This window comes from Halichoeres trimaculatus, unplaced genomic scaffold, assembly GCF_033239565.1.
Source record: "Halichoeres trimaculatus isolate MK-OKI-2021-1 unplaced genomic scaffold, fHalTri1.1 fHalTri1_scaffold_16, whole genome shotgun sequence".
Lineage (NCBI taxonomy): Eukaryota > Metazoa > Chordata > Actinopteri > Labriformes > Labridae > Halichoeres > Halichoeres trimaculatus.
The window spans coordinates 16,112,466-16,134,758 of NW_027437194.1; the positions used below are offsets into that span (position 1 = coordinate 16,112,466).

At 39.2% G+C, this 22,293-nt stretch overlaps 3 protein-coding genes across 5 annotated transcripts in view; all 3 read right to left on the reverse strand.

Annotated features, from left to right (window-relative positions):
• Nucleotides 1–839: 839 nt before the first annotated feature.
• Nucleotides 840–11,843, reverse strand: klhl8 (kelch-like family member 8). Its single transcript, XM_074691024.1, has 12 exons — nt 11,732–11,843; nt 8,945–9,164; nt 8,558–8,619; nt 8,111–8,276; nt 7,712–8,032; nt 7,430–7,616; nt 7,052–7,195; nt 6,557–6,668; nt 4,773–4,941; nt 4,532–4,691; nt 3,767–3,968; nt 840–2,491 (listed from the first exon to the last, which is right to left on the reverse strand). Exons 2-12 carry the CDS (start codon nt 9,140–9,142, stop codon nt 2,368–2,370), a joined length of 1,845 nt encoding a protein of 614 aa, XP_074547125.1. The 5' UTR covers nt 9,143–9,164; nt 11,732–11,843; the 3' UTR covers nt 840–2,367.
• A 694-nt stretch (nt 11,844–12,537) lies between these two features.
• On the reverse strand, nt 12,538–17,570 carry sdad1 (SDA1 domain containing 1). 2 transcript variants are annotated; one of them, XM_074690302.1, is made up of 22 exons: nt 17,314–17,570; nt 16,964–17,068; nt 16,777–16,875; nt 16,534–16,644; nt 16,317–16,388; nt 16,117–16,217; nt 15,973–16,030; nt 15,801–15,879; nt 15,602–15,699; nt 15,438–15,507; nt 15,252–15,355; nt 15,097–15,154; nt 14,952–15,010; nt 14,787–14,863; nt 14,306–14,403; nt 14,127–14,203; nt 13,672–13,804; nt 13,500–13,591; nt 13,226–13,413; nt 13,041–13,125; nt 12,787–12,948; nt 12,538–12,697 (listed from the first exon to the last, which is right to left on the reverse strand). In XM_074690302.1, exons 1-22 carry the CDS (start codon nt 17,560–17,562, stop codon nt 12,650–12,652), a joined length of 2,223 nt encoding a protein of 740 aa, XP_074546403.1. In that variant the 5' UTR covers nt 17,563–17,570; the 3' UTR covers nt 12,538–12,649. The 2 variants fall into 2 exon arrangements, with proteins under 2 accessions (XP_074546403.1, XP_074546402.1); XM_074690301.1 differs by having other exon boundaries at nt 12,539–12,697; nt 15,602–15,703; nt 15,805–15,879.
• A 1,071-nt stretch (nt 17,571–18,641) lies between these two features.
• ptpn13 (protein tyrosine phosphatase non-receptor type 13) overlaps nt 18,642–22,293 on the reverse strand; it is a 46,704-nt gene continuing 43,052 nt past the window's right edge. For both annotated transcript variants that reach the window (XM_074690101.1, XM_074690100.1), the window contains exons 39-49: nt 21,272–21,437; nt 21,094–21,171; nt 20,906–21,012; nt 20,761–20,816; nt 20,582–20,679; nt 20,314–20,462; nt 20,147–20,237; nt 19,723–20,060; nt 19,430–19,645; nt 19,288–19,350; nt 18,642–19,210 (exon numbers count right to left, since the gene is read on the reverse strand). In XM_074690101.1, the coding sequence (XP_074546202.1) occupies nt 19,133–19,210; nt 19,288–19,350; nt 19,430–19,645; nt 19,723–20,060; nt 20,147–20,237; nt 20,314–20,462; nt 20,582–20,679; nt 20,761–20,816; nt 20,906–21,012; nt 21,094–21,171; nt 21,272–21,437 (1,440 nt within the window). In that variant the 3' untranslated portion in view covers nt 18,642–19,132. The remainder of the gene's footprint in view (nt 19,211–19,287; nt 19,351–19,429; nt 19,646–19,722; nt 20,061–20,146; nt 20,238–20,313; nt 20,463–20,581; nt 20,680–20,760; nt 20,817–20,905; nt 21,013–21,093; nt 21,172–21,271; nt 21,438–22,293) is intronic.

The following is a 22,293-nucleotide window of genomic DNA, read 5'->3' on the forward strand; positions in this document are numbered from 1 at the left end:
AATGCCATAATACACAGATGATCTTGAAGTTGTGTTTCAACATCCTAATACTCCCCGTGTTTACTAAATGATGCATGTCAAAGGAGCTTTAGGTGTCTCTAGTGTGTGTATGTAGGGGTGTCCCAGTCCGATAGTATCGGTATCGTATCGGAATGCATCTAATATCTCCGATATAAGCAGCTTGTGTTACCCAGTGGTTAATAATAAATGGGTCAGTTTTTCCTCATACCTACTGTTCTTTGTTTGAATAATATCACTTAATCAAGCCTTTTCTAACATGACAGACATACTACAAAATAAGTCATAAAAGTATGCATGTTTAATGCTGATATTGTATCCGATTAATATCGGTATCGGCCAATACTCAATGCTGCAGTATCGGAATCGTATCAGAAGTGAAAATATAATATCGGGACATCCCTAAGTGTATGTGTATGCGTTTTGTGTCACCACAAAGTCCAGCTTACAAAGTTTATTGAAAGCACACAGCATTGAACTATTGATAAACTTTATACCAACATTTGCCTCAAACTGTTACTTTTTAACTGACTTTATAGGCCATTACAAAACGATAAAGTCACGTTTCTGGATCAAATTCTCATTTATACAACCTATTGCTCAGCAGAAATTTCTGAACCAGGAAACATGACTAAAAGAGGAAATAAATTCTTTTTTTTTTTTCTTCTTCTTTTTTTTAAAGAAGGATCATATTTGCACCATCTTTAGAAAAACAACTGAAACAAAGAAGGAAAAAGGATTGCAGAGATGAACTTTCACATTGAACTTTATTTTACCAATTTATACCAATACCATAAAAACAAAAGGCAAACGATGAAAGCAGTTGAGAGGAGGAAGAACACAAAGTACAGTCAAGTTTACAAAAGACTTTGCATCATTTACATACAAAGTTGACAAAAATACAGATTATATATATCATTGATAAAATGCAAGAGCTTCAAAACCGGCAGGAGACGAACTGTGCAATAATATATATATATATATATATATATAGTCTATTATAAACTGTATATATAGTCTGTTCAAAACTCTTTCAGCCTATTGTGAAAAAACAAAACAAATGTAACTGGAAAGAACATTTTCACAGATATGGCAGAAATATACAGACGTGTTAAATAAAGATCTTAAACATGAAAACTTTCTATTTAGGACAAAAATATACTCAAGACTTCACGACTATTCTAGGAAAATAGTGCACAGCAATGGATTAGATACTGTAGTAAAGAATGATACCAAAGATACACCCATTTATTATACAAAACGTCCATATATTAAAATATAACACAACCTTCTGCAGAGCCAAACGTGAATCTGAACCTCACACACACATTGTTTTTGACAGCCCAGCTATCGATAAACACAAATCCGTCCCTGTGAGTTCGATCTGATCTCTTTATTAAGATCTCAAAGTGAAAAAAGTGAAGAGACGGCGGTATTGCTCTGATCAATCTGGGTAAATTTCTCTGGATTCAGCTGGATATTGAAACAGATCTGCATCCAAAGCTTCTGAAAAAAAGCTGATGCTCTTTCTGAATTCCTCACAAACAACTGATTTGTCTCTTTCAGTCTTTAATGATTGTTTAAACACAATTACAGGGGAATTGACAACGCAAGGAAACGATGCAGCTTACTGCAGTGTGAACAATTCTAGGAAGCACCTTGAACATGCTTACCTGCTCTTTCTGATGCTCCTAAATTATGCAATTCACAAATCATGGAAATGTAAACTGACATCTCCACATTACTCAGGTTTAGGAGTAAAAATGTTGTTTTTACTGCACGCAAAGTGTTGAACACACTATGTTCACATTTCTCTACAAAGAAACACAACCACAGAACCATAAACTCTTCAACGAGAGACTTTGAAATGTTTGCTTTTATACTGGCTCACAGTATGGTCCACAGTCATAATGTGCAGTTAACCTAACAGCTCTGAACTCGGTCTGAAGATGTGAGTATAAAATCCAAAGTTCAGTTTCTATATTTCCCTTAACAAAAGACCAAACTGGATCAAAGCAGGATGAAATACAGTACACGATCCTACAGCACTGATTGAAAACCACACCAGCTGGAGTAAAGATGAAGACTTCAGATTTGTCAGATGTGCACTTCAAGTCAGTAAAATCTCCCTAATGTTCCTCTATCTCTGTGCAAACTGGATGTCAGCTGAAATCACTTAAATGTTCGATCCAGTTAAAAAGCTGCCAGGCAGAATCCCACCGCCACTGTCTGTGTACCTCGTGTCGTGTGCCTCGTGTCGTGTGCCTCGTGTCTTGTGCGTATGCAGTGATCAGATCTGGTGCTGGCCTGGCAGTCAGTCAGCCAGTCACCTGGTAGCAAACCTGGAGGTCACATACAGTTGGCCACGTTGCTGGAGCCCTGGCCGACGTCCCTGATTTGGCTGACGTGAGACGAACAGACGGCCACGCCGGCTCCTGCACGGCAGTGAGACACCGAGCCCACCAGCTCCCACCTGAGTGATGAACACAATGGATCACAAAACAGCAGTGAGAAGAAAAGACAGAGTCCAAGAACTTTTAAATTTTAACAGTGTATAACTATTTTACTTTTTTATAATTTTTATTCAGTTGAAAGTGAAAGCAGCAACATGTAGCTAATGTTGAAGAGCTTAAAACTGCAGTTTGTCGAGTATCCACTAGAGGCTGGCCTAAAAGTACCAGAAGTCACATCAAATACATTGCATTAGGGCTGTCATTTTAACGCGTTAATTAGATTAATTAATTACACCGCAAATTAAAGCGGATGAATCTGGATCCTAAAACCCCAGGGCATTCAAAGACACACTTATTTTCAAATGTCTGGCATTTACAAACCGTTTGTCCTACTTGGAAAAAGTGGTGTTCTCATCAGATTTTCAAATTTCTGACAGTCCCTGAATGTATCACACTTGACTTCAGCAACATGCTTTAAACCGGGGGATTTTTGGGGGACTGCCGTCCACATCTCGTTTATTCACACGGCCTTTTTGAAAATCTGCAGAAAATCAACCGTTTGCTCTAGCTCAATTCTGTAAAAAACAGATAATTCCACACTCTTTACTGCATTAAACAAGCCCTGAATGATTGATATTTGTCCTGTATTTAAATCTAAAGAATTCTTTGAAAAGTTCCTTCCATCTTCCTGGTGTCATGTTTTAGCTTGGGGCTGCTCTGCACCAATGAGCAACAGTTTGTGTGTTCAGAGCATGTAAAACTGAAAATACTTCACTTTTCTTTGATCCAAGAATTGAATTAAGTGTTTTGTAAATAGTTCCTCACAGTTTTGAGCCTTTAGCCCTGGTTCTCCTGAACTCATAGAAGTATAGAAGTTCATATTACAGTAAAAGTTGAGTCCACATCGAGTAAAAATGTGACAGAAGCAAAAACCGTCCTAAAAATCAAATCAGCTTATCTTAGGTGCAGGACTGTGTAGATTTTGTAAAGATAGAACCATAAAACTTTTTTCATGTGTTCCTTATGCCTCGGGGTACCTAAAAATTTGTTGTATATATCCCCACCTTATTTTTAAATGTTTTTTAATGTCTTTTAATGTAATTTTAATGTCCTGGAATTCAAATTCTTTATTTTGGGACCTTAAGCAGATATGAGATTAAAATGAGATTAATTAGATTAATTAATTACAAATCCTGTAATTAATTAGATTAAATTGATCGCCCGACAGCACTACATTACATATTTATATATTTATATGTACATATATAGATAGTACTCATCCTTCTCCAGCCCACCTGTTCATTCGAGGCTCAAAAGCCTCCACTGTGTTTAGGTAGATGTTCCCATTGTGACCCCCCACTGCAAACACTCTTCCCATCACAGTCGCGACGCCAACACCTCCACGGGGTGTGGTCAGCTCAGACACGTACTCCCAGCGGTGCATTCGTGGGTCAAATCGTTCAACCGAGCTTAGCGGTGAGTTGTCATCGAAACCACCTTCAGGGAAGAAGAAAGATATGATAACTTTAAATTCATGAAAATGTGATCAGCAGTTTGTGAAAAAAACTCCTGAGTCTGACTTCCTGTTGCTGAGAGCAGGATTATACTGACAGCAATGAAACAGGCAGAAGTTAAGAGGATTTCATGGATTCATGCTAAACCAAAGGTGACCAGGCAAAAGGCCATGACAGAGGTTTTGATGAGCCCTGAATGAGCCTTTAATTTGAGGTGGGACAATAAAAAGATCACCCACTCACTCTGGAAATCAGTAACCACATGATTTTAAAAAATGTGAACTTCCAGGGTGTGTATCAAGTAGGTGAGTGACCTGGGTTGATAAAATATGATCCAAAGTTCAGTAAGATTAAAAACACCGATGAGTCTGCTGATGGTTATTTGATTTCAATACATTCAGATGAACTAAACTCAGACAAAATGTGTCTAAAAGTTTCACAACATGCCTTGGGATAGTTATTTTTCTGCCTATCCAGGTGAAAACTTCTCCTGAAATGAAAAAGCTTGTCTTTGGAAACTTTATTTCACACATTTGTTTATCTCACCAACGACATAGAGGCAGCCGTTCAACTTGCTGACACCATTTCCTGCCCGTCTCTGGCCCATCTCGCTGACCTCCGTCCATTTGTTGAGATGTGGGTTAAACCGCTCCACGCTGGAGAGTGACGCCACACCGTCGTTTCCTCCCACTGCATATACGAAACTCTGATAGGAAGAGAGCAGATCTGTGAAACCAGTTCAAACAATAAATCAGAACAGATCCACAGCTGTGCTTTGAAGTCTTACCCCCAAAGCAACGGACCCCACTCCTCCTCTGGGTGTGTTCATCGGGGCCACGGCGCTCCAGCAGTCACTCTCGATGTCATAGCGCTCCACGTCGTTGAAACAGGAGTTGTCATCCAGACCTCCGATGGCATAGATAGGACCTCCAAGAGCAGCAAGGGCAATACCCCTCCTAAGAAGCACAAACAAGGTATTAAATAACAGGTCCTAAACGATACACCAGATATTATATGTGTTGGAAAAAGCTACAATTTTCAAGCTAATGGAAAAACATGGAACTTAGGTTTTTTATATCAGTAGCAGAGTTTCTGACCCCTAAACTTGCAGCTATAGAATGGTTCCTTCCTACCTGGGGTCCCTTATCCAGGTCTACACTCCTCGCTTGCTATGCTCTGCTTATGAAAGACGCCTGGTGCTATCAGCCCAGCGCGGCTCCTAATCACTAGCCAGACTCTTCTCCTCTGTTGTTCCCAAATAGTGGAATGAATTACCAAACTCTATACGATCCTCAGAGTCCCTTTCTACTTTTAAGAGATGTCTGAAGACTCATCTGTTCAGGGAACACATAAGCTGACTCTTCTCCTCTTTGTCCTCAGGGGTAGAATGAGTCAGAGGGTCTAAGACTCAGCTCTGATTAAATTTTATCACTGCTATGAATGTTGTTGGAGGTTGAAGTAAATTGTTGCAGCAATTAATTGTGGTTAATTGGCAACGTTATTCTACATCATTTAAAAATAATCCTGCATAATGGCAGCACCTGCAGCTGAATAACTGTTGTCGCACTAACTAGGTTTTTTCTTCTGTCTAAATTCTTGCTTGTGCTGTACGTTGCTTTGGACAAAAGCATCTGCTAAATGAAACTGTAGAACTATAGCTATCATAGTGGTGGTGTTCAGGCTTTTCTTTAGTGGTTGTTGTTGTAGCCTAATTTTAAAAAAAGTCTTTGAAAAGCTGAGGCTGGCAACACCTCAGACCGTTTGAAGCTAGTTTAAGTGCCGATTTGCATCGCCTGGTTGTTGGACCTGATTCGGAGCTTGTCATACGTGATTATTTGTCCAATCCAAAAGTTTACGTCAATACGATTATTTTACTGCAAAAGAGCTGCCCCAATCTGAAACCACAACCATTTATATTCTACAATTCCTTGTCAGACTGCCTCTGATAGAATACCAACAACTATCAACCAGTGGAGCTGACTGGGAAGCCTCAACAACTGGATGTTATATCTCACGAGCACGGCAGTGAATGTAAACAAAATTGTACCCAGATCCAAGGACACTTAAAAAAAAAAAAAAAAAGGACAAGCGTGTATTTATCTTAATTTTTTTCCAGAATCTTTGCAACTGCCAGCTTTCTCTCCTCTGAATTTCCAGTAAAACTTCTACTATGTGAGCAGCGCTGTACGTCCCGTACCGGGTGCTTGATTATAGCATACAAATGCATTTACGTCACATAGTTGTACGTCAAGTGCAACCTTCAGTGTGTCCTCGATCTTCCCTTCGGCTAAGCATCAAGAGCTTCCACAACTTCATCTCTTTATTGTGAAAAGAAGGACTAGTTCATTCTTAGAGTTTCTTTTATCGTTGTTTAGCATCCCCCGATCTTCTTCTAGTACATACATAGTGATGCAGCCTATTTACAATTGCATATCACAGGTCAGGATGATAATTTATTGGCATATTGATATTTTTTCCAACCCACCCAAGTTGTAGGTCTAAGATTTCAGAGACAATATCATTCTTTATGCTCAGTGGTATGTAACTAAGCATGACGTAGTTCCTGCATACCTTTTAGTGTTCATGGAGGCTTTCATCATCCACTTGTTGGTGAGGGGGTCGAACATCTCCATGTTGCCTAAGTGTTCGTTGCCATCATGGCCCCCAACTGCATAAACTTTACCTAAAGAGACCAAAAAATACAATCAGTATCTTAATCATCATCTGAATGAACAGACCAGTAACTTAAAATTTTCTCTAGCTGTTAATCCTGTGGTAATAAAATAAAAAAAATTAAAAAAAGAAATATTAGGATATTGTAGTAAAAGATGAAAACATTACTGTGCATTAACCACTTCAGCCCAACATAACCACAAACTAAAAAGATGAAAAAAGACAACCTTCATAAAGACAGCGATTTTATTTTTCACAGAAGTGTTGCGTGCGTTTACTCTTTACTTTACAGCTAAGTGAATAACTCATCTTAAATGTTGCCCTGTGCTCTTGACTTTTCAAAGTTTTCATCTTTTATTTCCAGGACTGGCAATAAATATAACCTTGTCTTACCTCCAACAGATATTACTCCCACGTGACGACGTCTGCTGTTCATTTCAGGGCCAAAGAACCAGCTGTTCTTGGTGATAGAGTAGCACTCAATGCTGCGAAACGGGTCACCTGAACCCCCACGGCCACCCACACAGAACAAAACGCCTGAGGAGGTGGAGGAAAAGAATAAAATGTTTGCACAGTCAGGGAACACACATCGTACTTCACGCAGACAGCCTCAGGATGTGTACATTTTTGAAGAGATAATTTATTCAACTTTCTGAAATTGAGACTAAATAACACAGGGAAGAGCGGCTTGTTTTTACACCCAGATCTGCGCAAATTCCCACACAAGATTGATAAATGAGGGCCAATGAGAGTACCAACATGTGAGTATACCTGCAGTGTGTTTCCGGGGTATGGTGCGAACTGAATACTCAAAGTCCAGCACCACCTTGTTGCTCAGGTGCAGGTGGTAGTTCCTGGCCTCATCCATCAGGTCTCGACAGCTCAGGTTACCCTTGATCATCTCGTCCTTGGCTACAGTTCCAGTCAGGAACTCTACAGGGAGCAGGGGGAGACGCACCTGAAAGACAAAAATAAATGCAGTGATGACCTTGAGTACAACTTAAAGTTAACAGTTTCATACTCACTGAAACATATTCAGGGATGCACTCTGACCTGAGACAGGATCTGGTCCAGCCAGGCCTCATGGTGCTGTGGATTGGCTTTGAGCCATTTCACTGCTGCGTTATAAACCTGGGTCTCTGAATGGATATTGAGCTCGCTGGAGGACAACAATGTGCGCAAGTGCTGGGGAGAAACACACGTGAAGTCCTCACACTCCACCACTTCAGTGAAGTGTTCACAGGCGTAGCGGTCAGCCATGTCCATCAGGTCCACGCGATTATGGCTCTCAGCGAAGGTGCGAACTGCCAAACAGTTTGTGGGGTGGAAGTGGGCCTTCATGTACTCACAGCAGGCCCTTGCAACCAGCTCCACCTATGATGAAATAAATGATTTAGCAGAAAGAATATCACAAAGTGCCTGCACAGCCTGTTGATGTGTTTGTCTCTTCACCTGGAGAATGCATGCTGCATAGAGCAGGGGCTGGACATTGTCCACCGTTAGCGTGAGCTTGGAGGAGTAGGCAAAGTGCACCAGGTCCTGAATAGCATCCCCATCAAAGTCCTTGATCTCTATCAGCTCCTGCTTCGCCTCAGACATCTCAGACAGGAACATGGCCCTGTGGGGGGAAACAGAAACTCAGATAAGAAAAAAGTCTTTGTACCCTCCATTAAATTTCTGTCAGGACGCTTTATAACATATTATCACCCAGGTGTTTTTCAGAGGCTATTTCAAAGTATCACAGAGTTCATGAACTTTCACATCAATACTGAGCACAGGTGTCTGAATTCTTTACTTCTCACAGAGCTGTCAAAGTCACAGAACATGAATATGTTTTCAAATGAAAGTATCTCTACGACAGTATTGAATACTCAAATTTAACATTAATATGGAAAATACCTGAAGTAAGGGATGACGCACGCAAGCACTAGTTTGTGGCATGGTATCAAGCGGCTGCCAACCTACAAAAAAAGACAAGAGACATTGAAATATAAAGGCAAAGATTAAGAACACACAGAACAACCACTACATAGTTTGTAAAAATATGACTCTCCCATGTTTGTTTGTTTTTTTTAGTAAAGAGTAAATTCAGAAATCAGCTTCTCTGTAGTAGTTTGAAAAACAATTCAAAAATAAAATGTACTTTAAAAGAGGATTCCTTGTGGGTTTACAAATGAAGTTAAAAGATAGTTTTCTTCTAGAGTTTGGTAACTAAAATTAGTAAGGCCTAAACAAATTAATGTTTAATTTCAAACCAAGCTGCCAACAAAGAAGAGTCGAGTCTACCTTCAGTGTGACGTCGCAGAGCTCTCCTACTTCATAGAAATGACGCAGTGAGTTATGGAAGTCTTTCCAAGCCTCGTGAGCCTCAAAGACAAAGGACCCATCGGGCTCACAGTCGTTTTTTGGGGCCCTGTTCGCAGGCCTTTTCTCCTTGGGTTTCAGCTGCTTGGGATGGTCTGGGACCACATCCCCTGGCGCCATCGCTGGCTACAAGAAAAAACACCTACAACAGATATAAATGGATGTAAATGTTAGAAATAAGACAAAAAAAACCTACAGGTATCCTTTGGGGGACTGTTGTTTACACCATTTTCAAAGATTTTAATAAATACATAAATAACACAATGTGTTCAGTGAGGAGAGAAATAACCAGAGTTCAAAAGTCCAGACACCATCCTCAAAGATTTGAATATCTTCACTTTCTTTCCTTCTCTATGAGAACAAACATATCTTTGGGTTGTGGAAAAAAAATAAAAACATTATTGAATAAAGCAGCATTTATCTCCAAACTTAACATTTGAGGACAAAATAACTCAATACACTGAAATGAACTAGACGTAAACAATAATTGATAACAGAATAATCACCCACAGGATTAATAACAGTCAGAGCAGATTTTTCCAGCCACCCAATAAATCCAGAATAATCTGTGGTATGGAACAGAAACTTTAACTAGGAAACTTAACTACACATGCTTTCATAAAGGAAACAAAAGGGAGATAAATGGTGGGTGACACTTCCAGCCAGATGGGCGAGTTTGGTCAGTATTCCTCCCCCTTCAGTGTCACTTCCCCTTTACTCATTCAGCAGAGATTACAGACAAATGTGAAAATAAGGACAAGCAGATTCCTTTAAACAGACAAAAACACCACAAATTAAAATACCTCAAAATAATCCCTACCTATTGCTGATTCTGTTGAAAATCTCCCGTCAATAAGTCTCAGACACTAAGATCAGGCAGCCAGAGGGCAGAGCTCCACCCCACACCTTACAGACGATGCACTGTCTCTCTTTAAGCTAGGTCTCTGACTCTGAATAGTCTCAGTGTATCGCCCCCTCATCACTAGTCCCCTCGGCGATAAGAGCAGAAACATCAAGTCCCATCATATGCACCAGTGATCAAAGAGCTCGCTCCACTTTGTAGTTTCCTGGCTCGGCTCTGTCTTTGAAACATTTCAGCTTCTCAACACATGTAGGAACCCTCAGCAATCCACTTCCTTCAAACACAGATCCTGGATTGGCTGGAGCACTCTCACGGTCTCAGATGATAACATCATTGCGTTGTATTATTTATGAAGAGTGAGATAGTCAATTATTTAAAGATGGAGTTGTACTGCACAATATTAAATTCCACAGACAACAAACTGAAAACAAATCTGTACAATTATCTAAAAGATGATAAAAACAAAGCATCTGTGCTTAGCCAGCATACAAGAGACCCCAAGTAAGCCGGGAGCGTAAGACTTTAAAGGTACAGAGAAGACTGGGGCACGCTGAGAAGAGCCTACAGTTGTCATGTCAGATTACTTGACCCACTTGTCCAACCCTGCACCACAACAAGCAGCTCTAAGCTGTGCTTCTATGGAGTGTCCTTTGATCGAGAACTGTAGAATTTATTAGCCTAAGAATGAGTGCAGTGCAAAATGAGAGGGCAGAGTTACGCTTAACAGCTTTAAAGGAAGTGAGGGCAGAGCAGCTCTAGTGCTATTCTTTACATGGGAAAAAGTATCAATCTCTTTAATCAAATTCTTTCTTTAAACTCAGAACCCATCTCTCTAGTTAACGGGTCTGAAAAATTTGCGATCTTATTTTAACAATACAAATTCCTACAGGTGTCATTCATGTGTTGGTGTATACATGTGCTCAGATGTGAGATTCAGGTGTGTGTGTGTGTGTGTTTTTTTTGTGATAAAAAGCTCTGAACTAACACATAGTCAAACATTTGTTTGACACTTATGTTTCAATCAACAAAAATCATCCTGGTTACTTTGCAATACTAAAACGTTTAACATTAAGTAAGTTAAATACATTGTTGTGACCTTGTTATTTTTTGTGCATAACTTAAGTCCTTCCTTTGAACATGTGTGGTTTGCACAATTACGATTTGTACTTTAAAAATTATTGAGGTCTTTTACTCGCTGCCGTTTGCAACTACATTATAAAAAGTGATCTTTAAATAAAGTAAACAGTAATAAAACAGTAGACCACAAAACACAAACAGAGGGTTTAAGGGGTGCATATGTAAAAGATAAGGTAAAAGCTACCATGCACATTTCGCACCTGTGTAGAGTTTTTGATTGTAATTAAATATGGCAAGTGATATACTTTAAGTTGAGGGTAAAACGCCAAACAGCACCTTTCGTTTTAGAGGCTACAATGGTGACTTAAACTGGACAAAGAAGGAAAAACTGAACTATAATGTCAACAGCTTCATCAGGTTGTGCAGACGAGGTTTGGGCTATCAGGAGGTTTAGTTGATTAAACGAGTCAAACATCTTCGTGTCAACGTATATGAGCGGTTATTTGTCACTTTTGAAAGCACAAACCAACAAAACGAAATAAAAATCGCCAGTCGTACAAGCACAGAAGAGCAAACAACACCAGAATAAACGTTTAAGGTTAGCTTATCTGCTAACACCCACTAGCATTCGAGCGAGCTAACCTTAGCTGGTGAAGAGTTGAACCTTTTTACTGGGGTTAACATGAAAACTGTATCAACTGAAAGTTTATCATCAATATAAAACAAAGTATTAATGCGTTGTTAGGACAGGATTACAAAAAATTGCATACCTCATGTCGCAGCAAGAATTAAAATGCCGGCTTCATTGAGCGAAATGTTTGGCATTAGCACGTTTGTTGTTATCCCAGGTGCTCTATGGGAAATGTAGTTTCTGAGGTGATATCAAAATCACAGCTGCACAAGCCACACTAAATTTGGATGCAATTCCAAAAAAACACAGTGTTTGTTATGGATGCCCGTTTCTGCCAGCTTAAAAAATGGACTCCCCCAACAATTTTAGCTTTATTTATTAATATATTTAAGGACATGTATTATTTACCTCCCTCTAATAACTACCATTTTGATTTTTCTTGGGGGGTCAGGGGTGGGGTGGGGGGACTTTCTTTCTTTATTAGGCAGAACTATGGGAGCCCTTTTCTTCAATGATTAAAGATAAAAGAAATCAAGCTGATAGTAACCTTAAAAAAACTGTTGGCCCATCCCTACATTTTTTTTTAGATTTATGTATTTGTGTGTGTGTGCTTTATATTCTGTGTGTTTTTTAAGAAGGCTGAAGGATAACTTTATTAAGAATACCTTTCTGTTATACTGGATATTTCTCCCAAAGGCTCCAGTAAATAACACCGTCATGTTTAGGATATTGCAGTAAAGTAGAGGGTAAAGTTCAAAATAAGGTTGTTTGGACTGTAAAAAGAGTTGTTATACAACTTTATTGGCTAATTAAATCTCTAAAGGTGTACATTTACAACATTTTTACATCTGTACTAAGTTTAATCTATGGAATTCTCACAAACAAAGGTGGGACAAAACAACACTGCTTAAACACAAAACCTGAGATTTATCAAAGATTGTTTATTTCAGAAGAGTGAAAATGCAGTCTGTTCTCTTCATATGATGAACAGTCCAAGTTTTGCAAGATTACAGAGTGTAATATAACTAGGTGTTATAAATCCTTAGGTCCAGGTGTCCTATTTATGTTGCTTCTTCTTTTTCAGGAGTGCATCCCGGAGAGCGATCTGGATAAAAACACCAAACATGTCAATTAAAAATGTGATGTCTTGATATTGTATAAAACGCACTGATTCAGGTACCGTACTGAACTTGCCTGTTTTTCTCTGAAGGAGCGTTTCCCTTTTGTTCTGACGTTATTACTGTGTCTCATCATCATGAAGTTCTTTGTTTTCCTCTTCTCCTTGTTGCTGGTGCTGGCGTGTGGGTTCAGTTTGGTCCGCTTCTTGATAAAGTCCTTACGGTCAGTCCTTCCAGCCTGGAAAGAAATTGTAATTTAGGATTAAGTTGCATTATTTAACAAACACTGAGGATACTTCAGATTAGAGTGGATCAAGCTTAGAGTTTCACCATTGCTGTTGCTAGCCGTGATTCCTTGTCTGCTTTAGGTTTCTTATGCAGCTTCTCAATATTTCTCAAGGTCAGCACTTCCCCTCTGTAAGATTTGAAAAAAAAAGAAAAACAATTCTGGTATAAACATTTTCTCTTTTAACAGACGAATGCCTTCAGTTGTATGTTCAAAAAAACATTCAGACCTGTCCTCCTCTTCGTCGCTTTCCACGTTCTTCCTCTTCTGGCCCTTCCCCGGGACAGCGTTGACCTCCTTCGCCAGCTGAGCCAGGCGGATCTTCTTAAAGTCGTCCTGAGTGAGGAGCCTGCTGCCGCTGACTGCTGCTGCTTTGGCTTTTCTCTCCTCCATGGGCATACTCTGAAGCTTTTCAGCCTGACACAAACACAAGAGACTCTTTCATTAAAGAAATTCATTACTGATCAACATTTCGGGGAGTGTGAAGCAGCTACAGGATTTACCATTTCTGTTGTGTCTTCATCAGACGAGTGGTGAACGTCCACCCACTCTCCGTCTTCGTCGTCATCACTTATACTGGCACTCTCCCAGCCATCTGTCATACAACACGAGGAGCATGTTAGCCTGATCATCTCTTCTCATCCCGCTGGATTTTTTATCAGATTGATTGCTCACCTTCATCCTCCTCTCCCTCTTTCTTCTCCTCCTCCTCCACCTCCAGGACTTCAGCTCCAGGGATGTAGTCTTTTGCTTCCAGCTCTCCGTAGTCTTTGATCTTGGCCTCTGCTGATGCCTCTGTTGGTCTCCCCTGGAAAGCAAGGAAACATTTCAACAAAAACTTACTCAGCAAAAACTGATTCATGACTTGTAAAGCGCCGTGCAGAAATATTCATCCCACTAAGCAAGTTTTACGAGTTTTACAGTGATTTCTAGGAAAAAAAATTGACATATTTTTGCCTTTTCCCTTTTTGAGTAGTAATAAAAACACAAATCTCCCAGAAACACAAAAAATCAAAAGACACTGTATGTGTTTTTTGCAGTCAAGTGTGCACTATTTTGTGTGACTGTTAGGGTTGTATCTACTGTAATTTTCTGTTGTAACATGACAACAGATAGAGAAGTTGTCTCACCCTGTCTTTCTTCTGCAACATCTGTGGGTTCAGACTCCTGAACAGCTGGATCAGTCCTCTGGCTGACATCATCACATCTAAGGGAGACAGATGTTGTGATTTGTGTGAGATGAATGCAGAAATATATATACACACACACACCTCAGTCATGCTGTCATCAGAAACAGATCATCACTCACTCTTGTCTTTATGCATCTTGTACTGGGCGAGATCCTGCAGAAGGTCTTCAGTGATGGCGAGCGGACAGCGGCCGGCCACTTCCTTTATTGCATTGATTCTACAGAAGACAGAGGATCAGATTTACATGATTTATCCATTTATAAAACAGGTTTAAATTATAAACACTACTTAGTTTAAGTGAATGGTTGTTGCATTTGTCATTCCTCCCTCAGGGCCAGGGATCAAACTCAGTCTTCATCACAAGACATTGGTACAAACTATCTAAACCATGCGGGCTTTCTTGACACTACCTGAGCGAAATCAAAGTTACAAAACATCCTTCTAAAAACTCTCCATCGCAAACTCAAGAAAAAGTGTCTCTCAGTACAAACACAGTCCAATAAAAACCCCACTATTTATAAAATTAAACATTGTTATTGTTAGATTCTTTAATTTCAATGCACTAACTTTTGGTGCAGAACAGACAAGGCCTTCGCTTACCCCACTGTCATGACCTCCCCTGAGTTTCTGTCTGTCACAAAGTTGTTGGCGATCGTCATGATTACAGGTTCAATGATCTGCAGGAACATATGCAGACAGTTACGCTCACATCTATTTGTTTTAAATCAGCTAGCAGAATAAATGTGAGGCTCTTTGGTAGTTTACCTCTGGTGGAACAAGTTGGTGTGAGGCCTGAGCGGCACAGAGGAGGATCTTTGTCACCTCTACAAAAACAACATCTTTGTTAAATAGATCTAACATATCACATGTAAATAAAAAACACAAGTAATTCTTGAGTGCGTGTTTTTACCTCTTTGATGTGGCTGAAGAAACCTCTGGATGAACGGGTAGAAGTTGAAGAGGAAGAGCTAAAGAAAGAGAAAGATAATCAGACATTATCAGTGAAGCATTTTCAAACATGAAAGAGTGACATACAACGTACAACTTCCTCCCCGTGTCACTCACCTCGTGGATTCCCACTAGTCTGGATATGAGCTCCATCATCATGATCTTCACCTCGAAGCGCTCTTTAGAGTCCTCCAACTGCTTCAAGAGTTTCTCAGAGAAATCTTCATGAAAAGTATAAGATGATCAGCAACAGAAAACATTCCAACGCATTCTCTATGTTTAAGGGGTGACAGAGGAACCTACCTTGAGGATCATGAATCAGGTGAATAGCAGAGAAATTGAACACTTCTGCTTTCCTCTTTTTCTTGTGTTTCTGCTCAAAAAAAACATGTCAATTACATAAATCTATTATTATTAATAATGCAGATGTGAAAAATATTCTTTGTGCTTCTGAAGATTTTCTTTACCTTGAGGACTTTCATCGCTTTCTCCAGCTTCTTCTTGTTTTTAGAGGTTTTCTTGCCTGTGTTGAATCTCACCTTCAGGTCTCGGGCTGATGGTCCCTCTGACTAAAAGATGACAACCACACTGAGTCATGTAAAAGTGCGGATCAGTAAATATCACATGAAACTCTCCTTTGGAGGACTACATTTTAGTTGCAAACACTTGCCTCTGATTCAGAATCACTCTCATTTTTCTCGTCCTCGTCTTTGCCCAGAAAGAATTTCATTCCAGCAACAAGGATCTGAACAGAAAGAGAAGCAGGTTTGGATGAACATGGATGTTTTAAAATGTTGTAAGAAAAAAAGAACTTTGGTGCAGATGTGCAGAAACTTACTTTTGTCACTTTTGAAAAGCATGCTGTTGTGATGACATTAACTGTTTTGGCGTCATTCCTGAAAGAAAGTTATCATAGTAAAAAAATATTCTTATTCAAAAAAAGTTACTTTTATATAAAATTCAGTAGAGGAAAGAAACCTACCATATGTTTCTTTTATAGAGCTCCACCATGACATCCAAAGAGATCTTTGCAGCTATGGGGTTACTGTCTCTCAGCATTGTGTACATGAAGTTCTGTAACGTCTGAAAAAGAAAAGTTTCACACACAAAGAGTCAGTGACGGCAGTTTCCAGCTTATTTATATCTCAGACAGTAAAACTACAGGAAGCTTAATACACTTACTGTGTTAATTTTGTTGTTTTTATGCTTGGCGTTGATGTTTTTAATATCTGTCACAATGTGAGTGTACAATGTCTAAAAAAATAAAGAGAGAAAAAAATGTTAACTTAAAGAAAAGAACACAGCAAAATATGATCCCAGAAAAAATATATGGCAACATGACACAAAGTTCAGTGGTAGGTTTTGTTATGTCATGAATACACATTTCAAAATGTCCCACCTTTCTAAGAAGTTTGTCGTGACATCGCAGCAGCTCAAAGAAGAGCTCCAGGAGGCCAGAAGGGTCGATGAGATCTTTATTTCTCAAGAGAATCAATGCTTTGCAAAAGGTCTGATGTTGAAAGAGAATACAAAGAATTACTTCAAAGCAGAATAAATACACATCATTTTCAAAAACATTAACCAACAAATGCTAGAAGAAAAATTTGCTACTTAAAGAAAAGTAAGAGACAGATGTTCTCACCATTCTGAGGTCAGGCTCCAGGACTGTGTGGTGACTTATCAATAACTCTGATAACTCTTGTGGAAAGGTTGATAGGTGCTGAAGGTAACAATGACCAATCTAAAAAAAAAAATAAAAAAGAATAACTCCACCACATGCAAAAGAAATAGATGCTGAATGGTGAATATAAGCGTAAACAAAAATGCACCTGAGCAAGAAACATGACAAGTTCTGCCAGCTCCTTGTTTGGCTTGTCAGGCTGCAGTTTGAAGATCTGCACATTGGACAGGTAATGTCTGTACTGCTGCAGGAACTTTAAAGGAATCATCAACAGAGAGGAGTTACAGCCATGGACTACATAAAGACAGCACCACAGTCTTTATTAACAAAATGACTTTATTATTACACACATCTTTTTACTATAAGGTTGTCAGTCAATTTCTGTCAGCATTTCATTTCAAGGACAATGTAAACATCTAAAAACCCGAGAGATGGAGGTGATTTTTCACTCTTACTTGATACAGCTCAAGTTAGCCTTACCATGCTAAAAACACTCACCTCTTCTACGTAGGACTGCGGATCTCTTTTTATCAGATTCTGAAGTTGCGGCAGATTGTTCGGTAACTTGTTGCTCTGTCGCCCGGACATGGTAACATGTATTTTAACCAAAATCTTACAAAAATAATGAGGACTAGTGATGAAGGCTAAGCAAGCGTGGCCACGGTGGAGGCTGCCATCAAAATTGCCGAGTAAACTCTGTTTACGCCATATCCGGTCTGGCTCGCTCACACTTCCGTCCTTTGCCATTCGCGCCTGCGCTGTGTAATTTGTCTTCAAAAACATCCCCATAGCCATAGACATAATAAAGATTTATTATGTATAACAATTTTTTATTATGTCTATGCCATAGTTCTTTGCCCATAACTCTCTGCAAGGCTGCTCATTGCATGTTACAAGTTAAAAAAAAGTTTTATATATATTTTTAGTTCTGTCTTAATAAAAAACAAGTGGAGGAGAGAAAAGCCAATAATATTCTGAGAAAATAAAAATATTGATTCCATGATTTCTTAATTATTTCTTCATTTTCAATTCATGTCATCAAAATTATCTAGTTATCAAACTGCTTTATTCAAAACAGGACACTGCTGCTCTGTAATGGCTATATAATAGCTGTATTTTAGTTTAAGATTTAGAAAAGAAAAAAAAAAAACGTCAAGAGTTGTTAGATATACTAGCATCAACACACATCAGTGGGTCTGGTCAACTAAAACTGAGTAGCCAATAAGAAGCAGAAATTCTACAACAGACTTACAGAAGATCACAAATTTTAACTTTTATTTTAAACCAACTACATTTTTCCAAAGCATTTTGGGAGAATAAGCAGAAGTCAAACTCACTGGTTTTCTAGGCACATGGTTCAATCCACAGATTACTCTGAGGATGTCATGCTTTGATAAATAAACAGTTATTGCTGTTGTAAAAATTTTGTCTTTTAATTTTATTATTATAAACTTTACATCAATTTACTACTCTATTTTCTACTTTCTTATTTTTTTTAAATCTTTCCTATTGCTCTTTTTTCCTTTTTTATTTACTTGTTCTTACCTCAGGTCTTCATGGTCTATGTTGTTGGGTTCTTGTTCTGTCTGGATTTTCTTCCTCTGCTGTTTGGGTTTTATGGATTTGTTGTACATTTTAAGTTTTAACCCTATCATTAGGTTTTACAATTGCACCTAGGACTATGTTGTTAAGAATTTTTTCAATTAAAATCTGTAAAGGCACTATATTAATACATTTATTATTATTGTTACTAATGTATGCCAAGAACAAACAAAGATGCACAAAAAAGAAGCTGTTAACCACATCACATTTAAAATGTATCCAGTTTAATCTTCAGGAGATGAATATGTACACTTTTAATTTCATCATTTACCTCAGGCAGTAAGCAATTACTGTATAATAGATTTACAAAGCAAATACTGACATAGTATTCTGTCAAGGCATGTTCCAGCATCAAAATAGGATTCAAAATACACAAGTACAATTTGTTCCACATAAAATATGAACTCATTGATCTCTTATTTTTAAAATATCCAAGGATCTTGGAGAGTGGGGGAGACCCATGTGTGTTCTCTTGTCGGTGATGGTAAGAAATACAATCAGCAGTTCTCATAAATGCAAAGGGGATTGAAAGGGAGTAGCAGCCAAAGAGAGAGAACTTAAAAAGCAAACATAAAAATATAGACTTCTTTAAAAGGATTTACTCTCAAGAAATTGTATATTTTAAGGCATTTTAAAAACATGTAGTGTAATTTGGCAATGTTTGCCTGTGTGAGCTCTTCTCCATTTTTGTTTTGTTCCTGTGAAACTGTCATTGCTATCCTGAGATGTTTTCTTCTGCTTGAAGGCATCTGAGGACGTAGAGGATCACTTGATAGCAGAAAATATATTGGTCCTGCAGAAAAAAGGAAGATGTGTTAGATATGTGAAGAATCAAAAACCAGCAGTTAGAGAGCTTAAAAACAAACCCACCTCTGTTTGGACCATTCCCTGTCTTTGAAGCCTCATGTTTCGTACAACATCTGAAATATCAAACTACAAAACAAAGTCTATTAGATGTTATCATCAAAAAAAAACAAAAAAACGAATTGATGATAAAAAACTTTAAACTTACATCAGCATCTTTACTGATGAGACCCAGAACCACGTCGATACAGATGAGGGTCCCTGATCGACCGATGCCTGCACTACAGTGTGTGATGATGGGCCCTGATCGATGAATGTGCCTCATGTAGGAGATGAATGTGAGCAGCTGCTCTGGTTGTGAGGGCGTCCCATGATCGGGCCATCCCGTGTAGTTCAGATGAGTCACATACTGGACTTCACTGGTCTGTGGAGGGAGTAACTTTCACTTTAGCATGAGGAGCATTTATTATAACAAGAGCATGTAGCAGAACATAAACCCACCTGGACGTCTTTGACCTCGATGAGTCTGATGACAAAGTTGTCCAAACGCTGGTCTTTGATCAGCATGATCTGCAGCCTGTCGTCCACCATCTCTGCCGTCCTCAGCGTGTCCGGCCAGTACCGCTGACACTTCACTTTCCCTCCCTCGATTTCCTGTGTCATCATGGCGATCACGTTGGACTTTTGTTCCCAAACCATTTGCCAAAAGTCACCAAGAGTGGTGGGTAAGGGACCCTGACAGGCGATGTACATGTAGCTCTCGTCCTTTACGGGCATCTTGATGAAGTTGGCGTTGATGTAGCCTCCATCGTTTCCCAGCATGACTCGCGTTGTGTCAACTAGAGGAGATGTTAGACTCATATTTTAAAAGGTGTTCAGCTTTGAATCTAATGATATAGACAAACACATGAGGAACTTTTCTTACAAGGGACGATATTTTTGTAGCGATTCTTCTTCTTGTTCTCCTTCGTCTGACCGATCAAACAGTCGTCCAGCGGCTGGAGGTTCTGCAGATTCTGCCGGAGAGGAAAAGCTGGTGTTCATATCAAGAAAACAAAGAGTTGAAAATGATTCCAAGTGACTGATTCTTACTTCAAACTCTTGCAGGGGGACTTTCTGCTCGAGAAGCCCCCTCATCATGCGGACCACAGTGTTGAGCTTCTGTCCGGTGTACTGACCGTCAGGGACGACTTTGACAAGGGGCAAAGACGTCAGCTCTTCCTCTGTGATGATAGGCCCGTCTGAGGAAAAACAGGGTAAAGGAACAAAACAGTTACAGCAGAAATCAAACCATGAATCTTGTCTAACAAAAACCGTGATGGACAAAAGCATTTTAAGCTCCAGAGAATGTCGGTCTTACCGTCTCTTAATTTGGAGTTGATGTTTTCAATAGGCAGCTCATCACTCCCCCATGTGATGTCATCTTCATCTGGCTGTCCAGCACTCATTTGCAAATAGCTGATAATGTGAGAAACATAAACAGTGAGGCATGAAGAAGACAGACTGATGACACATGATCCATGACAGAAAGAATCTTACTTTTCACTCCTTGGATCGTCAACACTCTCCTCGTGCCATTCCACTTTCCGGGAACTCTTTTTCAGAAAATCAAAGCATGTTAAAATGTAAAGACAAGCAGATCATAGTTTCTTAATTTATTGTGTCTTGTGGATTTCATTTGTACCTCAGGGGAGTCATCAGGTAAAGAAGAGCCGTCACAGTCAGTGTCCTCTGAGAGCTCTGCACTGTGCTCTGTCACTCCTTTGTGCTCCAATGGATCGTCTTCATAGTCTGTTAAACATATGGATGATATTTCTGTTTACGCACGATCAACTATAGATTTCATGAGCTCTCTCCAGCCTGTCTTCTTACCTATTGGTGGTATTGGAGGAAAGCTGGATTTCCACTCGTCCCTGAGCTTAGTTTTTGCTCCACTGTCTTCACTAAGATCTAAAAAATGAACAAAAATAACCACAATGGGTGATTTGTCAGGGGTGAAGAACTTAAGTGTAACAGTTTAATAGGTATAACTTTGGGTCCATGCTTGTACCTGTGTTTCCATTGCATTTGTCAGAGTTGATGGGCAGGTAGGCCAGGTATGTGTTTGGGTTCTGGCCTGGCGGTCTGGATATCACAAGGTGCACCAGGCCTTTAGCTTTCCGGATGGTAGTGACAGCTTTGGTGTGAGATACACCTGTCATTAGATCGTCATTCACCTGAAAGGAAAAAAAACAGAGACACAGTCAGAACTATGAATGAATGAGCCTGGGGTGTTCTTCAAGAGTGTCCAAACTTTTTTCATTTGATTACGTGAAAATGACTAAGGGCCAAAAGCTCTTATGAGTCTATGTATTAACTGTAAAAGTAACAAATGAATGCTTTATTTTATGTTTCTTAAAAAAAAAACAGATGATAAGTTGTCAGTTTTCTGAAGTGTTGGGTGCTGCTTAGACATATGCAAACTCTGCCTCTTCTCAAAGAAAAGGTTCTCCATTAGGGGGCGATGTGAGGAAAAATATGTCAGGATTTTTTTTACCTCAAAATCCGGATCTGGATTTTATCAGGACTGTTTTTCATATTCAGACCAATCTGACCTGCAAATAACCTTCCAAACATTTCGTATTCTGCATTATCAATAAATTTAACTCAAAACTTTTTGTAGTTTCTGAACCATTTTAGAACTTTGATCCGGCCTTGTGTCCTTCAGTGTGTTTCAAGAAATCTTACATTTTCACAAAACAAAAAAAAATTATTTATTTACAGATGTCAGATGTAAGAGTTGTTGAGTTTCTGCAGAATATACGGAGCTTTAACTTAATAGAAGTAGCCCATGCACAGTCCAAATGTAGTTAAGTGAGTTGTCACTGGTTATACTTTGGTTTTGTTTGTGCACCTGGCAGAAAATGGAAATGTACACACGATTTAGAAGGTGGTTCATTTCATGTCTTGTGAACTGAATGAAAAGGGACCCCAGCACAAGGCCCTTAGCTCGACTTTGGCCATGCCTACTTCATACGCAATGTACAAGTGCGTGTAGAGGTGGGTCAGCAGTTTACAAAATATTTGACTTGA